At 35.5% G+C, this 16,627-nt stretch overlaps 1 protein-coding gene across 1 annotated transcript; it reads right to left on the bottom strand.

Moving 5' to 3' along the window:
* Positions 1 to 353: 353 nt before the first annotated feature.
* LOC109680541 (olfactory receptor 5AN1-like) lies at positions 354 to 1,292 on the bottom strand. Its single transcript, XM_020155348.1, has one exon. The coding sequence runs from the start codon at positions 1,290 to 1,292 to the stop codon at positions 354 to 356; it is 939 nt and encodes a 312-aa protein (XP_020010937.1).
* Positions 1,293 to 16,627: the final 15,335 nt, after the last annotated feature.

The following is a 16,627-nucleotide window of genomic DNA, read 5'->3' as shown; positions in this document are numbered from 1 at the left end:
TGGGGACCTTGCAAAGATATCTTTGCTAGGAGTGGAATCCTGAGAGTGAACTGTCTTCAGTCTCAGCAGAAAAATAATTAAAACGTATCTAAACTCTGCAGCTTCACAAATACCTATGGACAGAATAATGAAGGAAAAGGCCACCACTGATGGAACATGAAAACAATAAACCTCCAGTGCATAAAGATATTGTGCTTTTGTGACATCAGGTCAGCTATCGGTCCACATTTGCATACTCTTTATATAAAATGAGCCTTTGTTCAAACTATGTATGAATTTTGTACTATGTATTCGCATACATGTCACGTGATTCTGACATGACAAATCTATCAGAAATCAAAGAATGTGTAACCTCAGCAATAGCTTATCTTCTTTTGCAATCTCTTCATGGCATCTTTGATTTCCTTATTCCTCAGACTGTAAATCAATGGATTCAACATAGGAATCACCACAGTATAGAAGACTGATGCAAATCTGTCAAAGCTGGAGGAGCCACCAGAGCTGGAACTTATATAGACAAACAAGCCCGAAGTATAGAAGAGGGAAACAGCTGTCAGGTGAGAAGCACAGGTGTTGAATGCCTTGGCCCTACCTTTAGCTGAAGTGATCTTCATGATGGACATGACAATATAGCCATAGGAGATCAAGATAACTAAGGCGTTTCCTATCCCAAACAACATTGTTAATATAGCAGTCAGGACTTGTACAAAAAAAGTGTTGGTGCAAGATAGATTTAATAATTGAGGCATGTCACAGAAGAAGTGCCTGATGATGTTAGGCCCACAGAAGTGGAGCTGAAGCAAAGCACATATTTGAGATAAAGAAGCTGTGAGTCCAGCCAAATAGGATCCCAACACCATCTGAACACAGAGGGTGGGTGACATGATTGATGAATAGAGCAGTGGATTACAAATTGCAGCATACCGGTCATAGGCCATAGATGTCATAAGATAAGATTCACTGAGTCCCATGGTTGAAAAGAAGAAGTACTGAACAATGCAACCCACAAGACTGATAGACTGTCTTTCCTGGAAGAAGTTGGAGAGCATCTTGGGAACTGTGGAGGTGACGTAGCAGAGATCTATGAAGGACAGATTACTGAGGAAGAAATACATGGGCGTGTGGAGGTGGGAATCCATCCTTATTAAAAAAATGAGGGACAGGTTCCAGGTCAGACTGGTCATGTAGATCAGCAGGAATATAACAAAGAGCACTACTTTGATCCTGGGAAAATCTGAGAATCCCAGGAGGATGAATTGGGTGATCTCGGTAATATTTAGTCCTCCGATCATTACCTTGGTGCTCCTAATATTAGAAAGAAAATGAGAAAATCCATTGCTGGCTCAGGTGAAATTATAGTATTACCATATTCATTCAATCGGTAAGCACTTCATTGTACTTCACGGAAAAAACCCCTCTTCTTAACATCTCAAATTATCAAGAACCTGCTCTCTGACTTAGGTTCTCAATTTCATGGTATCTCATGAGAGTCAAAAGAGCTGATTAGTCAGATTCTATTAATGTGAGAGAATACCTCATACACTACTTGAAGAAAGGGCTGGCGCTGTAGCTCAGTGGTACAGCAATTGCCTAGCATGCACAAGGCCCTAGGTTTGATCCCCAGCATGCCAAAGGAAAGATTTATTTTGGCTGTGGGTTTCACTACATACTTGCTGGCTCCATGTCTCTGGGGTTGTGGTGGCACAGTACATCATGGCATGGAGTGAGTTACCGAGGAGAATGCCTGCCTTATCATGGCTGGGAAGTCAAAGAGTGAGAGCAAGGGAAGGCAGTCACACAGTCACCTCACTTCTTCCAACTTGGCCCCACTTCTTAAAGGCTTCACCACATTCCAGTAGTGATCCAGGGTTATGACCAAGAATATGGACCTTTGGAGGATAGTTAATATCAAAACCACAATAAGAGATATTTGAAACCTACTGTCACTCTTTAAAAGACTGCCATATAAATACTGTAATTACTATATATAAGGTAGAGAAAATAAGTATCTTTCAGAAGACTTCTAATAATTCATTCTATAACTGGTGCTTTACAATCTGAAAACACAGGTGGTGTTCTCTGAAAAATTTTTGTTTTCTGTCCTGGATAGAGTCTTAAAATTTATTCTTTTACCTTTAAGAAAAATTGTTTACCCTATTTATAATAATTTCTCAATTTTTTTACAGATGTATTTAATGCCACATCTCCAGACTGTCCTGGATCATAATATGATTTATAATTCTGACATGTGTTGGTGGGACAGAGTCATATGTGGCTAACACAGTTATGGAATAAGTTTTCCTAGGTAAGCCTTCTTATAAAGCACTCCAAAAGCAGGTGAGTACAGCTCACTCTTGACTGCAAAGGGCATCTCAATTTTAGGGTACTTTGCTTCTTGGGAAACACCATAGTAATGCAGTCGAGAATTTAACTTTGTTAGGGAGGGGGCTGAGAGGGAGAGACGATGGGGGCATTGTAAATGATGTACAATATAAGACCAATCAAATTGTCACTGCAAATTCTCCCATATAGTGAACATATCCTAATTTTAAAAAATTAAAAAAAAATTTAACTTCGTTGTTTTAGTTCTCTTGCTCTGTATTAACTTATTCCAGTCCTCTAAACACACTAAGCTCAATTACTTATTATAAAGTGAGCATAGCAAGAGTCCTCAAATGAGAATATTGTTGAGATGGTTGTAACCAGAAATGCCTGCAAATGCTCAGCACACAATCATGTACATCGTAACTGTTCTGGTTGCTGTTATCATCGATTGCTTACAAACAACAACTGATAACAGCTGCACCTGCAGACAGCAGTGCCAGGGCTGACAGATTTCTTTCCTTTTCAGAAATTTCTGAAATACCATCAGCTTTGCAGGCAGTGACACATCCTTGCCTATATGCAGGTGCAGATTGAGACCCAATGTCTAGGCAGGTCAAGCCGTCTAGGGCTGTGAAGATATATGTCACATAAACTATGTTTTACTTAGTTTGATTGATGCTGGGTACGTAGGGTCAAGGGACAGCCAGTATCATCCTGTAATGTGCCTTGATGTAGGGAAAGGTCCATTTCTGAAATACATATAGAGGTAAAGTTTTTTGTAGTGGTAATCATGTTAGATATCCCTAACAGCTCCACAATACATAATGACTATTATCTATTTTTCATGCTCAAAGTGTACTTCCTTGAGATGAAAAGGTCAACCAGTAATAGTGGACAGAAATTATTATTATTTTTTGGTGGCTCTGGTGGTTGAATTCAGGACTTCACACTGTTAGGTAGGTACCCTACACTTGAACTATGCCACTAGCTCTTTTTGCTTTACTTATATTTGAGGTAGTGTCTTATATTTTTTTCCTGGGTCAGCTTGGACCATAATCCTCCTATGTATGCTTCACACATAACTGAGATGACAGGTGTGTGCCATTCCACTCAGCTCTTGGTTGACATGGATTTTGCTACTTCCCAATCTCTACCTCCTGAGTAGCCAGAATTAGCCTGGTTCAAAAATTCTTTTAAAAAAGTTGAATAATTAGAGAGGACTTGTTCTTTCACACATTAAACGATACTGTTAGCACTGATAATTTATGAGTTTTTCAGTAACAGATATGTCCAAAAGAACAAGTAGACATTTCAGAAATTAAGTATTGACAAGAATCTTACATATATCATTAGTAATTTGGTATTTAAGGGAAAGGATAAACTCTCTGATAGATGGTTTATGAGACCTGACTCACTGTAGGCAAAAAAGTATCAGAGGGAGAAATCAATAATTAAACATCTGTGGGATGGGAAAGACATTGCTGAAACATCTCATCAAAACAAAGTGTAAGGGAACAATATGATGAAACATTCAAAACCTGATTGTGACAGAAAAATGTGCATATAAAAGCATTTGAAATAGTATTGTGAACTGGGAAAAATAGTCACGTCACAGTAAATGTCTTTAATAGGCACAACACAGTAATGCTTTTAATGTACAAGATATCTTCTAAATTAACAAACAATGGGTACTCCCAACACTGATGAGTGCACAAAATGTTTGTATTTGTTTGGAGGAAAATTTGCCTTTTATAATCTCTCTCATGTGTGCTGTCTCTGTCTGTTCCTCTTTCTCTCTCACATACACATACAATATGTGAAACATTTATAGTGACACACATGAAAAGTCAAACACTAAAAGTACAAGTGATATGATTAAGATGTATAAATTATTAACAGAAGGGGAGAGAGAGAAAGAGAGAGAGAGAGAGACAGAAAGAGAGAGAGAGAGAGAGAGAGAGAAAGAGACTTACTTGCTGTGTAACCTTTAGCAGATTGTCCACACTTCTGTGCCCCAGTTGTCTCATGTATAATGTAGATAATGCTATTTACCACTCCAATCACTGAATAACAAAAGGGCTTAACAGAATGAGGGCAATGATTGTCTCCATCACCACTTCTCTCTATAAAAAGGAGTAAAGGCAAAACCAATACTGAAGTCTCAAAGGAGCTCATGATAAAAATACTTACTATATAAATGATTTGTAAGGCTAGACTAAATAATATTGTTAATAAATCATTGTTACCTATTTCTGTCATCCTTCACCCAGACAGAGTGCCAATTCCTGACACCACTTTTATGTTCCACCACCACCACACACGCTCAGGCAGACAGCACTGATTGGATACAGCAAGGGACTAAGGACAGGCTTCAGTACTCAGTGCCCACCATCCTGTGCACTGGTGTCTACATCCCAAGTATATGTTGACTAAATGGCTACTTTGCATAGCTTTAGAAATAAAACTAATAATCTTACTTTTGTTTAGTTTACATTATGGTTTTATGAACTTGGAAATCTTTCTGCTTGTACTTTGAATAGATGCTGACAATGTAAGTTTTCAGATATTTTGTCCAAGCTGAGTTAGGTTTGATGAAAATATTTTGAAATTTTAAACTCTAGCAGATGACATTCTCCAAAAGCCATTACAACTGGTCAATTCAATGAAAATAACTCAAACTCTTGATGCACCAGCTGCACTAAATTCACCCTTATTTATCACATTCTGGTGACATGGGGAGCTGTGCCTAAGTATAGTCCACCATTTCCAGAAAAGATTGAAGAGGACTGTTTTTCTTATTCATATTAAGCTTTTTCCTGACAATTTAACCTGTTAAAATTTTGTAAGCTAGAGAAATAGGAAAAAAATCTGAATATACTCACTTGCTTATATTAACATTTGACATGTAATCACCATTTCCGGAACATTTTGGAGAATAAAAGCTGTCTGATGTAAATATTGGTTGGCGATTTCACTAGGTAGACATAACAAATCAAGACACTTTCAAATTCCGATCTAATGAGGACATGGTGAGTGTGATGAGATGTTCTAGGCATAACACCAGTTAAAGCCAGGGATAAAAAGCCTCTTTTTGCTGAAAGAGGAAAAATGTTAGTAAAAGAGTTTAAAGGGGATATTTAGAACAACAATTTCTATGCCTGAGCCAGCATCTCTGATAACTGTTGCATAGGTTAGTGTCTCCTGAGCCTGAAGATCATCACCAAAGATTATAGCAGAGAGCTAGATGAACATTTTAGAAGGTCTAATGGAATTGTACACAAGTTCTCTATCACATCATTAAGATTCCATTTAGCTCTTACAAATAGAAGTCGTGAATAAAAGCTGTATATCTAAATAGAATTGAATCAGTTATTATTATTTCAAAAATAGAATACTGATGGGCAAAAATTAAGAGTTCTGGGGAAGGGGAAATTGAGAAAATAGATAAGCATGTTTTGAGCTTAGGAAATTCTTCTTAAACGCAGTAAGTAATTTTGATCTAGATCTCAATTTCTAATCTTTAAAATCTGTCATGCTTTGTAAGACTATTTTGTTTGGTTCTAGTTAATCTCATTTTCCCCACTTTACAAGTGAAAAAAGCCAGAGTAATAGAGTTCAAGGTCACATACTTAAGAATTTAACACCCATCCCTTTCTTACTCCCAAGAGTAATACCTGAAATTTTGTATTTGAGAGCATTCTTTCCACTGAAGGGCAGAAAATTTGGGTAAGGAGAAAGAAAAATCAAGAAAAAACTCCCAAGGATAAAGTATGGAAGTGAAGGAGAAGGGAGAGGTAAAGAACTGGAGAGAATAACTTCCATAAACTTTGTTGCCACTATAAAAATCATATGGATCTTGAAAGAGAATGGATTCCACCTTTCTAAGTCTTGCCCTGTGATCTTGACCCAGGTCCCATAAGAAGACAGTTCCTTCCAAATGTTGAAATGCCTATTTCTTTTCCAAAGAATTTCCAGGAGGGCCCTATTGCACTCCTAGTTGAGTGCTTTTGGCCCCGAAATTGGCTGTCCACTCACAGCAAGTGAGATAGTCACAAAGGGGAAGCTCTTAAATGTGCCACTGAGAGCAGAGGTGAAAGAAGAAAGCTAATTAGAGGGAGAAAACATGGCAGGTTCTTGTTCTCTGGTGTCATGGTTGTCATGGAGTTTTTTTCCCTTGCTGATTTCAGGCCTCACTTTGCCATGTGGATCAATCCCCTACTTCCCTGTGGTCCTATAATGATCTCAGGATTGTAACTTTTCTTTACTGACCTTGTAGTCATTTGAGCTGGAAAAGAAATAGGGATTGTTTAGTCCTAAACTAGATGTTGAGGGATTTTTCCAAGACAGAACAGGTAGCTGGCAACATAGCTTGATAAAAATCAGTTACATATACATGAACATACAGAGAACTTTAATTTTGCATAGCTATATACATAAATTTTTTTTCAAATTTCTGATGTGAATCCATCATCAGAGTAGCCCCAAGGCAGATATAGCACTATTCCCTATGCATAAGTGAGGAAATCAAGGGACTAAGGTATGGATGAACTTTGATAAAGAATTCATGAACTCACAAATTCCTAACAGTATCATTACTTATCCTGATCATAACCATGGGTGTTGGTATCATACAATTTGTGTTGAATTATGACTCTGTCACTTTCTGGTATGTAAACTTGTGTATTTAACCTCTCCAAGTCTCAGAATTTTCACCTGTTAAATGGGACTGACAGTAGTAGTTAATTCATAAAGATAATTAAAGTAGGTAAAGATTATAACGCACTTAGAGTGTGTAGTATACATCATGTGTCCTGTTTATTTATGACACATGGAGTTTATGTATTCTGATTGAGAGATCATTCCCACATACTGTTTTGCATTTCTAATCTTTCATTAAACATATCTACCCAAGGTCATTGCTACAAACTTTGTGACTTTTTTGGAATTGATTTTGACTGGGATGGAGAAGGCTCATCCTCTTGTTTTGAAGGTTCCATTGTTGGTTTGATCTACTTCAGCCAATCTTACTTGTAGAGAGAAAGGGGTAGGTGGGGATAATAAGTTAAGAATTTGATTTTTGTTATTAGGTTGGTATTTATATGTTCTCCCTGGTAAGGACTAAAATGATTCAATCCCTTAATGCTTGGATTTTGTTTTTCTTTTTTTGTGGGACTGGGATTTGAACTCCGGCCTTTACTTGCATAGAAAGCACTCTATGCTTGAGCCATACCTCCAGTCCATGATTCAATCCTTTAAAATGAACAACTTTTCTACTTAATAAATTTTATATTTTAAACTCTACAATATGATATTATGAGATACATATGATAGCAAAATGTTGCTGTAGTAAAGCAAATTAGTATACTGGCCATCTCACAGAGTTACCAGTTTGTTTCTGTGGCACAAGCATCTAAAATGTTATTTAACAAAATTCTGAATGCAATACAGTATTAACTATAGTCCTCACTTGCATTTGGAATCTTAAATAAAAATAAAAATACATGAAATAGCTTCTTCAGATAGTTTTGAATAATGGTAAATGGATAAAGCTTGGGCATAGTGGCCAAAAATAGAAGAAATATTTGTGACCAATTAGAATCATTTACATTCTGAAAATCATACTTTATGAGTATGAAATGTATTGTTGTCTACCCTGGCAGGTGCTTGGGAGTCCTTCATATATCTAAAACATCCCTTACATAAAATGGGGATAAATTCTTACCTGCCATCTTTGGGTGAGAAAAGGAAAAGGCAAACCTATATGATACAACCACATGAATCATAGGGTGTTTTATAAATAGCAGTGCAATATGTATGAAATTCAGTCTAAGCCTTCATCTGAAAAATATCTTTTTGATATTTAAAAAAAATTCTCTTGGTAAGACTCTGTGTCTTTTTTGTAGTCTTGTTTATTGGATCTGCTGCTTCATGGTCAGACTTAATGCCATGAGAAGTTCAGACTCTGGGAGTCCTCTTTTCCCCTTCTTTCCCCTCTCTTTACTTGTCCTCTGCTTTCCTCTATTTTTCTCTGTTTTACTTGCTTACTCTCTTTCTGTGTCTCTGTTTAGGAATCAAGTTGTAAAATATTCCTTTTAAACTTATTTAAAATTTTATACTTTGTTTTATTTTATTTTCATTTTAATGTATTTTTTCCAATTAAAAATCAGAAACAAATTTAACAAAGAAAAAAATAAATAGTAGTAAAGAGCAGGTTTAAAGTAGTATCAAGAAGATAGCTCATTAGAGGTCACTAATGTACATGCCCTTCACCAAAAAGAAGTAAAATAACAAATTAACAAATACACAATCACATTTGAACGATAGGGGCTGAGGAGAGGATGTAGACAGCAAGGGAGTGGTTGAAAACCTGTGGGGCACAGATGTTCAGTATGGTCACACAGACAAGAGGACCATATCTCAGTGGGGATCATCTTGGGAACAGGAGGGACTTCTACCCATGGGAAGAAAATAAGCAAAGACCACTCACTGTCATATACATCTGTATTCTTATGTACTGGTGAATCTTGTCATTCTCATAGGCCCTGAACTCAGCTTAGGGAGCTGCCTAGAGCGCCACAGTCTGCACTGCTCCAGAGAAGCACCCATGTGGTATCCAGTCCCTCTGTGGACCAAGCTGGTAGAGTGCTGCCTCATTTTAAATGTGGAGCCACTGTTCTGTGTTCAGAGCCCAATGAATCCCTTCATTCTTGATGACTTGTCATATTCATACATAGTAATGTGCCATTCACCAGCAAAGCTGCTTAAGTGCTCTATACCCTGGAAACAAGCTGCCTCAGACATGCTCTCTATCCCCATCCCAGTTACTACTGCACTCCCTCTCCCACTACTCAGAGCCTTGGCCCAGAAGAGCTACCATGGTTCCTAGTGGTTGAGCCAACAGAGTCTTGTCCCTTGGGAAACAAATGTGGCTCTGAGTGTGGCCCAGCAGAGCAGACATGCCTCAGATACCTGAGTCAATATATTGTCCTATCCACCAGGAACCAGAAATCCCAGCTCAGTGAAAAGTCTTGTGTTCCATGCCTAGCCAGTGTGGCAACCTCTCTCCCCTTGGGAATCTGACTTTTAGTTCTGTGGACTAAACCACATTCTCAGCACTGAGCCCACTCAGTGTCCCATGTTTTGGGGAACCATTTGCCAATGTCATTACTAAATGATGAAGGGGATAATTCATCAATAGGTCATAACAATTGTAATTGTGTATTCATTCAACATTGGTGCACCTAAATATATAAGGAAAATATTAAAAGACATGAAGATAAAAGTTATATTTGGAACATTTCACCCAACAGCAGTAGAATATACATTTTTCTCTACTACTAGTGGAACAGCCTTTATTGTAGACAGTATGTTATAATGCAAAATATGTTCTTATAAATTTAAGAAGATTGTAATCATTGCTAGCATTGTTTCCAACCATAACAGTATGAAACTAGGAATCAACAATATGAAGAATTAAGAGCCTTCACAGTTATTTAAAATCAAACAAAATGCTCCCGAATTATCAGTCAAAAAGAAATTGAAAAGATATTAAAATATATTAAGACAAATGACAATAGAAATACAATATATCAAAACTTATGGGATGTAACAAAAGTAGTTCTAAGAGAGAATTTTATAGCAATAAAAGCTCCTCTGAAAATAAGAAAGATCCTCCCCCTAGTTGCCCAATATTATGTCACAAGGAACTAGAAAAAGAATAAACCAAACCCAGTATTAATACAGGGAAGGAAACATAAAGATCAAAAGGTAAATAATCAAATAAATAGAGAAGAACCATAGGGAAAAATCAATAAAACCAAAAGTCATTTCTTTGAGGGTGGATATGCTTGATGTACATGTTATATAAGAATGAATACAGAATACTTTAATCTGTTGAAATCACCATAACAGGGGGACTAAGGTAGAAAGGAGAAAACAGAGGGCATAGCCAATTCAGGGGATATATTTATATATATATAAATATATATAATATATTTTATAATTATAATATATATATATTTAAATGTTACAGTGAAACTCCCTGTATAGCTATTTTACACAGAAATGTCTTTTTTTTACAATGAAGTACAGGAAGGCAAAGTATGTTGTTTTCTGGGGATTGGTACCAGTAGGAGGGGGGAAGATATACAGAAAGGGTAAAGGCAGCTGAATATGGTGGAATTATTATGTGCTCATGTATGAAAATGGAAAAATAAGACATGTTAAAACTATTCTAAGAAGAGGGGAGGAGTGATAAAGGAGAATGATGGAGGGGTGAATTTGACTGAGATATACTGTAAACACTTTTGTAAATGTCACAATATATCTCCAGTACAACAATAATATGATAATAAAAAAATTAAAAGAGTTGGTTATTTGAAAATATAAATAATATCAACAAACCCATTGCTAGACTAAGGAAAATAGAGAGAAAACTAAATACATGCAAGCAGAAATGAAAGTGTAGACACTACAGTGACAGCTAAGAAATAAAAAGGATCATAGTGTGATTGTTCTATGATCATTTGTATGAACAATTTTAATCTAGAGGAAATGGAGAAAAACCTAGAAAAATATAACCTACTAAGAATGAATCAGAAAGAAATAGAAAATTAAAATGGCCCAATAACAAGTAAAGAAATTCAAGCAGTCATTAAAACCTCTCAACAAAGAAAATCCCAAGAGCAGATGGTTTCATGGATGAATTGTACCATTCAATGCAGAGTTATTACCAATACTTCTCAAACTTTTCAAAAAAATATAGGTAATTCTTTCAAACACACTGTAGGAAGTCAACCTCACTTTAATATGTAAACCTGACAAAAACACCACAACAAAAGAAAACTGCAATTTTCTTCAGTAATGAAAATTAATTTAAAAATCCTCAATATTAGCAAGTTGAAGTCAACAACACATTTGAAAGATGATGGTTGTTGTGGGATTTATCTCTGGCATAAAAATGGTTTAATACATGCAAATTAATTTATTAATGTGATGAATCACATTAACAGAATAAAAGAGAGAAACCACATTCTCATTTCAATTGATGCACAAATCATTTGACAAAGTGCAAAATTCTTAATAATCTGGACTGGGTGTAATGGCAAACATGTGCAATCCCTGCTACTTTGATGGTGAATATAGGATTGCTGTTTGAGGTCATCCCAGGCAAAAAGATAGTGAGATCCTGTCTCAACAAACAAACTTGGTGTGGTGGTGCACACCTTTAATTCCAGTTACTTGAGAGATGGAGGTAGAAGTATTAAAGTTCAAGACCAACCTGGACAAAGCCTGAGACCCTATTTGAAAAACAAGCTAAAGCAAAAAGGGTTGGAGACATTGCTGAAGTAGTAGAGCACTTGCCAAACAAGTGTAAGGCCCTGAGTTCAAACTCCAGTACTGTCAAAAAAGACCCCAAGTAATTTAGGTATAATGGGAAAGTTCCCCAACATATTAAAGACCGTTTGCCAAAGCCACCCAGCAACCATTATAATCAACTGAACAATTGAACAACTGAAGGATTTTTCACTAAGATCAATTACAAGGTAGGGATGTCTAATCTAAGCATTTCTATTCAACATAGTCTGGAAGTACTTGCACAAGCAATCAGACAAGAGAAACAATTAAAAGGCATCCAAATTGAAAAGAGAGAAGTAAAATTATCTCTATTTGCAGATGACATGATTGAAAGTTCCAAAGTTTTTACAAAAGGCTGTTAGAATAAATATATGAATTCACTAAAGGGCCAAGGGTAAAAATAAACAAAAATCAGCTCTATTTTTATATAGAAATAACAATGAGGCAGAAAAAGGAAACAAGAAAACTACTTCATTTATTGTAACTTAAAAAAAATCTTGAGGATAAATTTAATCAAGAAGGTGAAATAAAGATATAAATATATGGCAATATGTATAAATGATACTATGTTCAAGCATCAAAGGAATTAATGTTGTTAAAATGTTCACATTACCCAAAGCAAATTACACATTCAATACAATCTCTATTAAAATTCAAATGATGTTATTCATGGAAATATAAAAACATATGTATGGAACCACAAAAATAGTACAGTGAAAAATAAAGTTAGGGACATCACACTTCCTGATTTAAAATTATGCTACAAAGTTATAGTGATCAAACAATATGGTAGTGACAAAAACCCAGGAGCATAGAGCAATGGAACCTTACAAAAAGTCTAGAAATAAGTTTAAAAATATAAGGTCAAAAAATTTTGAACAAGAGTGTCAACAGAACACAGTGGGAAAAGTATAGCTTCTTAAATAAATTCTGCTTGGAAAACTGGATTTCCACAAGCAAAAAATAAAATAAAATTGGACACATATGCTACACTATACCCAAAACCTCAAAATTGATTAAAGACTTAAATGTAAGACTTAGAATTACGACACTCCTCAAGAAGAGCACAGGGAACATTCTCCTTGATACCGAAATGAGTTTTTGGATATCATACCAAAAGCAGACTACAAAAGCAAATTAAGTAAATGGAACTGAATCAAACTTAAGGCTTTTTTTTAAAGCAAAGAAAACAACAAAATGAGCAGAAAATCTATGGACTAAGAAAAAAATTTTAAATATCATTTGTCTGATAAGGAGCTAGCATCCAAAATTTATAAATAACTTTTACAATACAATACTGTGAGAACAAAAAAACACATTTAAATATGCGTAACAGAGCTGAATAGCGTTTCTCAAAAAAGAAAACCTAAAAATGTTAAATGAAAATGTTGTCAACTTTTCTACCATCCAGGGAATGTAGATTGGTGTAGCCATTATGGAAAGAAGTAGGGAGGTTCCCAAAGGAACTAAAAGTAGAACTACCATGTGACCCAGAAGCTCCTCTTTTGAGTATACACTCAAAGGCATTGAAATCACCACCTTATAAAGATGTCTGCACTCCCATGTTCATTGCAACACTATTCACAATAGCCAAGATAAGAAAAACCCTACATATTCACTGACAAACAATTGATCAGTTGTGGTTCCTATGTACTAGACTATTGCTCAGTCTTTTTTTCTATTTCTTGGCAGATCTAAGCTTTTGTTTTTTGACTGCTCATGCTTCTTTTTTTTCTTAGAAAATGTTAATTGTACAAAGGGGTTTCATTGTGATATTCACAACACACATGTAATTTACTTCAATCAAGTTAATTTACTATTTCTTTCTTTTTGTTTCTGGCAGCACTGTTGTTTGAACTCAGGGCCTCATTCTTGTCAGGTTGCTGATCTTAGCACTTGAGCCACTTTGCCAGACTTGTGTGTGTGTGTGTGATGGGTTTTTTCAAGATAGGGTTTCTTGAACTATTTGCCTGGGCTGGCTTTGAACCCTGATCCTCTTGATCTCTGCTTTCTGAGAAGCTAGGATTACAAGCATGAGCCACCAGTGCCTACTCATTTACTCTTTTTAACACTCCCTTTCATTATCCCTCCTTTTTGACAGTTTTTTGTGGGTTTCATTATGTTATTTTCATACATACATACCATGTATTTCCATAATATTCATCCCTATAACAGTCTCCTTAAAAATGAGTTCTTGGCATTTAACAAATGCATGAACAAACATGGCCACAGAAGTGGGATTTTCATCACTTCCATAGATATGCTTATTGTCATCTTCTAGGAAAAAGGTGAGAAGAGGAAGTGGTTACAATCCCAAGAGAACAAAAAGAACTCTCATCATTCTTTTCTTTTTTCAGGCATGCACCTGGCTATATATACAAACTTGGATCATTAATGTTGAGGGGGTTTGTGCCTTCCCATCACCAACTCTAATTGAAAAAATTGTTTTGGATAAATATTATCATTCTGTCTTTGGGAGCAAACCTGTTAAAGACATCATTTTCCTATGTCAAGTTTTGCAAATATGTGAGACTCTGGAGATAGGACAAATTAGCAAATACTGTCATCTCTACGTGGGGAAACAGGATGATTCTATTCTGACATAGCTCTACTATTCCCACAATTCTGGAAGAATCCCAAATCATGCTGGGTCTCACATATGATGTGGGGATGCTGGAATATGTGGCCTTTAAAATCTTTTGAGAACCAACATTAAATTAATCTGCAATCATGGCATATTGACAATCCTCTGACTGCATTTCTGCTTTCATAAAGCCTGGAAAGATATAAGAATAACATAGGTGATGGTTTCAAGTCATACACCGTGAAGCAGCTTAGCAATGAATGTGACTGGAACCAGCTTAATGACTCTATGATGGCTTCTGAGGCGTTAGATAAGACAAGGTAGAAAGAGCCATTATGTTCTCTTTTCTGGATGTGCATGTTTTTGTCTTCAAATTGAACTAATTTACCTAGAGTAGTGAATATTGATTGTCTGTGGGTCAGTGTTGTTCTTAAAAGTCTTTTGGGTCCTTGAACTTGCTGCCAGAAAAGCATAACCTTTGCATAGAGTTGTTTTCTATTCCAAATCACCCATAACCACCCATGGCTCCCAGAAAAAGACTTATCTACATGGGAGGATTCCTTGAACTCATGTCAGGTTTAGGGTGATTAGGCAATTATATTAGGATTAGGAAACTGACATAGGATTTTGAGAAATTCTTTTCTCTTTTTCGTATTGTGTTGCAAAGTTGTAATTCTTCCATCTAAATTGTAACTAACTAAAAGAACATTTTAGCATGGAGTGAGTTATGCTCTCTCCCAGATGTTATAGCTGTCATGCTTTCTAGAAACATACAAGCCAAGAAATTTTATTCAGATGAACTCAAAATAGAAAAAAAATTATGGAAATCCTTGAAAGGCAAAAAATAACTGTCAAACACAGGCTGAGTGTGTGTCTAACTATACAAGCAGAAGTCTAATACATTTACCTACAGAAATGCTGTAAAATGCTGGAATAAATTATGTCTATGAACTACAGATATTTGTTAACATTAGCCATCCAAAGTGTCTTCCTTTCCCCAACCATTTTCTTGTTTCCTAAAGTCAGTAAAAATAGAGAATCCCTGAAGAAGCATAAGGCTGTATTTAGAGAAGTGAGATCAAAGTGGTTTTATTTCTCCAAAGTGAGTTTAGTTATTGGTTCCTGATACACTATTTTAGGAACTGTTTAGAAAAAAATGTGGTGATGTGTTTGTTTTTGATATGGAAGGTAGCAGCTAGCCAGTGTGTTTACCATCGCAGACTTAGAGGTGGTTCCATCCACAGTGAGATAAATGGACACAGAACTTTGTGGTTGAAGAGCAGAAAACTATATTCATAGTCTTTTCATCAACATAGTCATTACCAACAGGCATAAAGACAAAATGATTTATTGGGCAGCTGCAATACATACTGATCTTCTTCTAATCACAAACATACATAATTACTCAAATTTTCACTCATTCAATAAGGTAAACTTAGGCGTTGTGTTCTGTTTATTAAACACAGTATTAGTAACCTGAAAATTGTCTCTTTTTTTCCTGTAATATCTCTGAAACCCCAGTTAAAAGTTTATTGGATCTTCTTTATTTGCCACATCACTGAAATACCCATTATTTGTACTTCTTTTTTTGTTCTGTTTAATTTTTTTACTTCTCTAGTCCAAGAAATTCATTCTATCATAAGTTGTATTAATTGGCTACTTAACTCATTTATTGAGTTATAAATATCAATCATAATGTTTTGTTTCCTCATCAAGAGATTCCATTCTGTTTTTCCCAAATAGTAAATTTTGTTAGCATCTTGCTTATTCATTCTACTTACAATATCATCCTTTATTTAAACATATTAAGCAATCTATTTAAACTATTATACATTAATTTAAATTAGTATCCAACAATTATATCAATACTTGGTAATATAATTATTATCCTATGATTTAAATGCATAATTTTACAAATCTAATGCTATAGTTTAATATTATTACTAATACTTGTTTAAGGTGCCCTAAACAAATATTATTTGAGTGTTGAGTGAATTTTAATATGAAGTTCATGCTCTTATGAAATTTATCTTTAGAAATTATTGGGTTTAAAAATGTGTTCTTCCAGAAACAATTTATTTTAATTCTGTCAGGTAACTTGGTGTACAATATTTACCCACAATCACCTTAAAAAGATACTTTGACTTTTGGGGTTTTTTAGGGCTACAATAGTGACAAGATTTAGGTTACATATCTAAGTAAGTAGATGTTGAAGGTTAAGAGTTATTAGGGGAGACTTTTAAAGAAAACATTTTCTCTGTCTCCTACAGTAAGGGCAAGACTTGTGCATGTCACTGTCTACTTGTGATATATGGTTTTCTATTTTGTCCCTGATATTATTACCCTTTGGGAGTCCCTGTT

Source organism: Castor canadensis, chromosome 1, assembly GCF_047511655.1.
Source record: "Castor canadensis chromosome 1, mCasCan1.hap1v2, whole genome shotgun sequence".
Lineage (NCBI taxonomy): Eukaryota > Metazoa > Chordata > Mammalia > Rodentia > Castoridae > Castor > Castor canadensis.
Note: the sequence above shows the minus strand (reverse complement) of the source record. Positions and strands in the feature narration are given on the sequence as shown.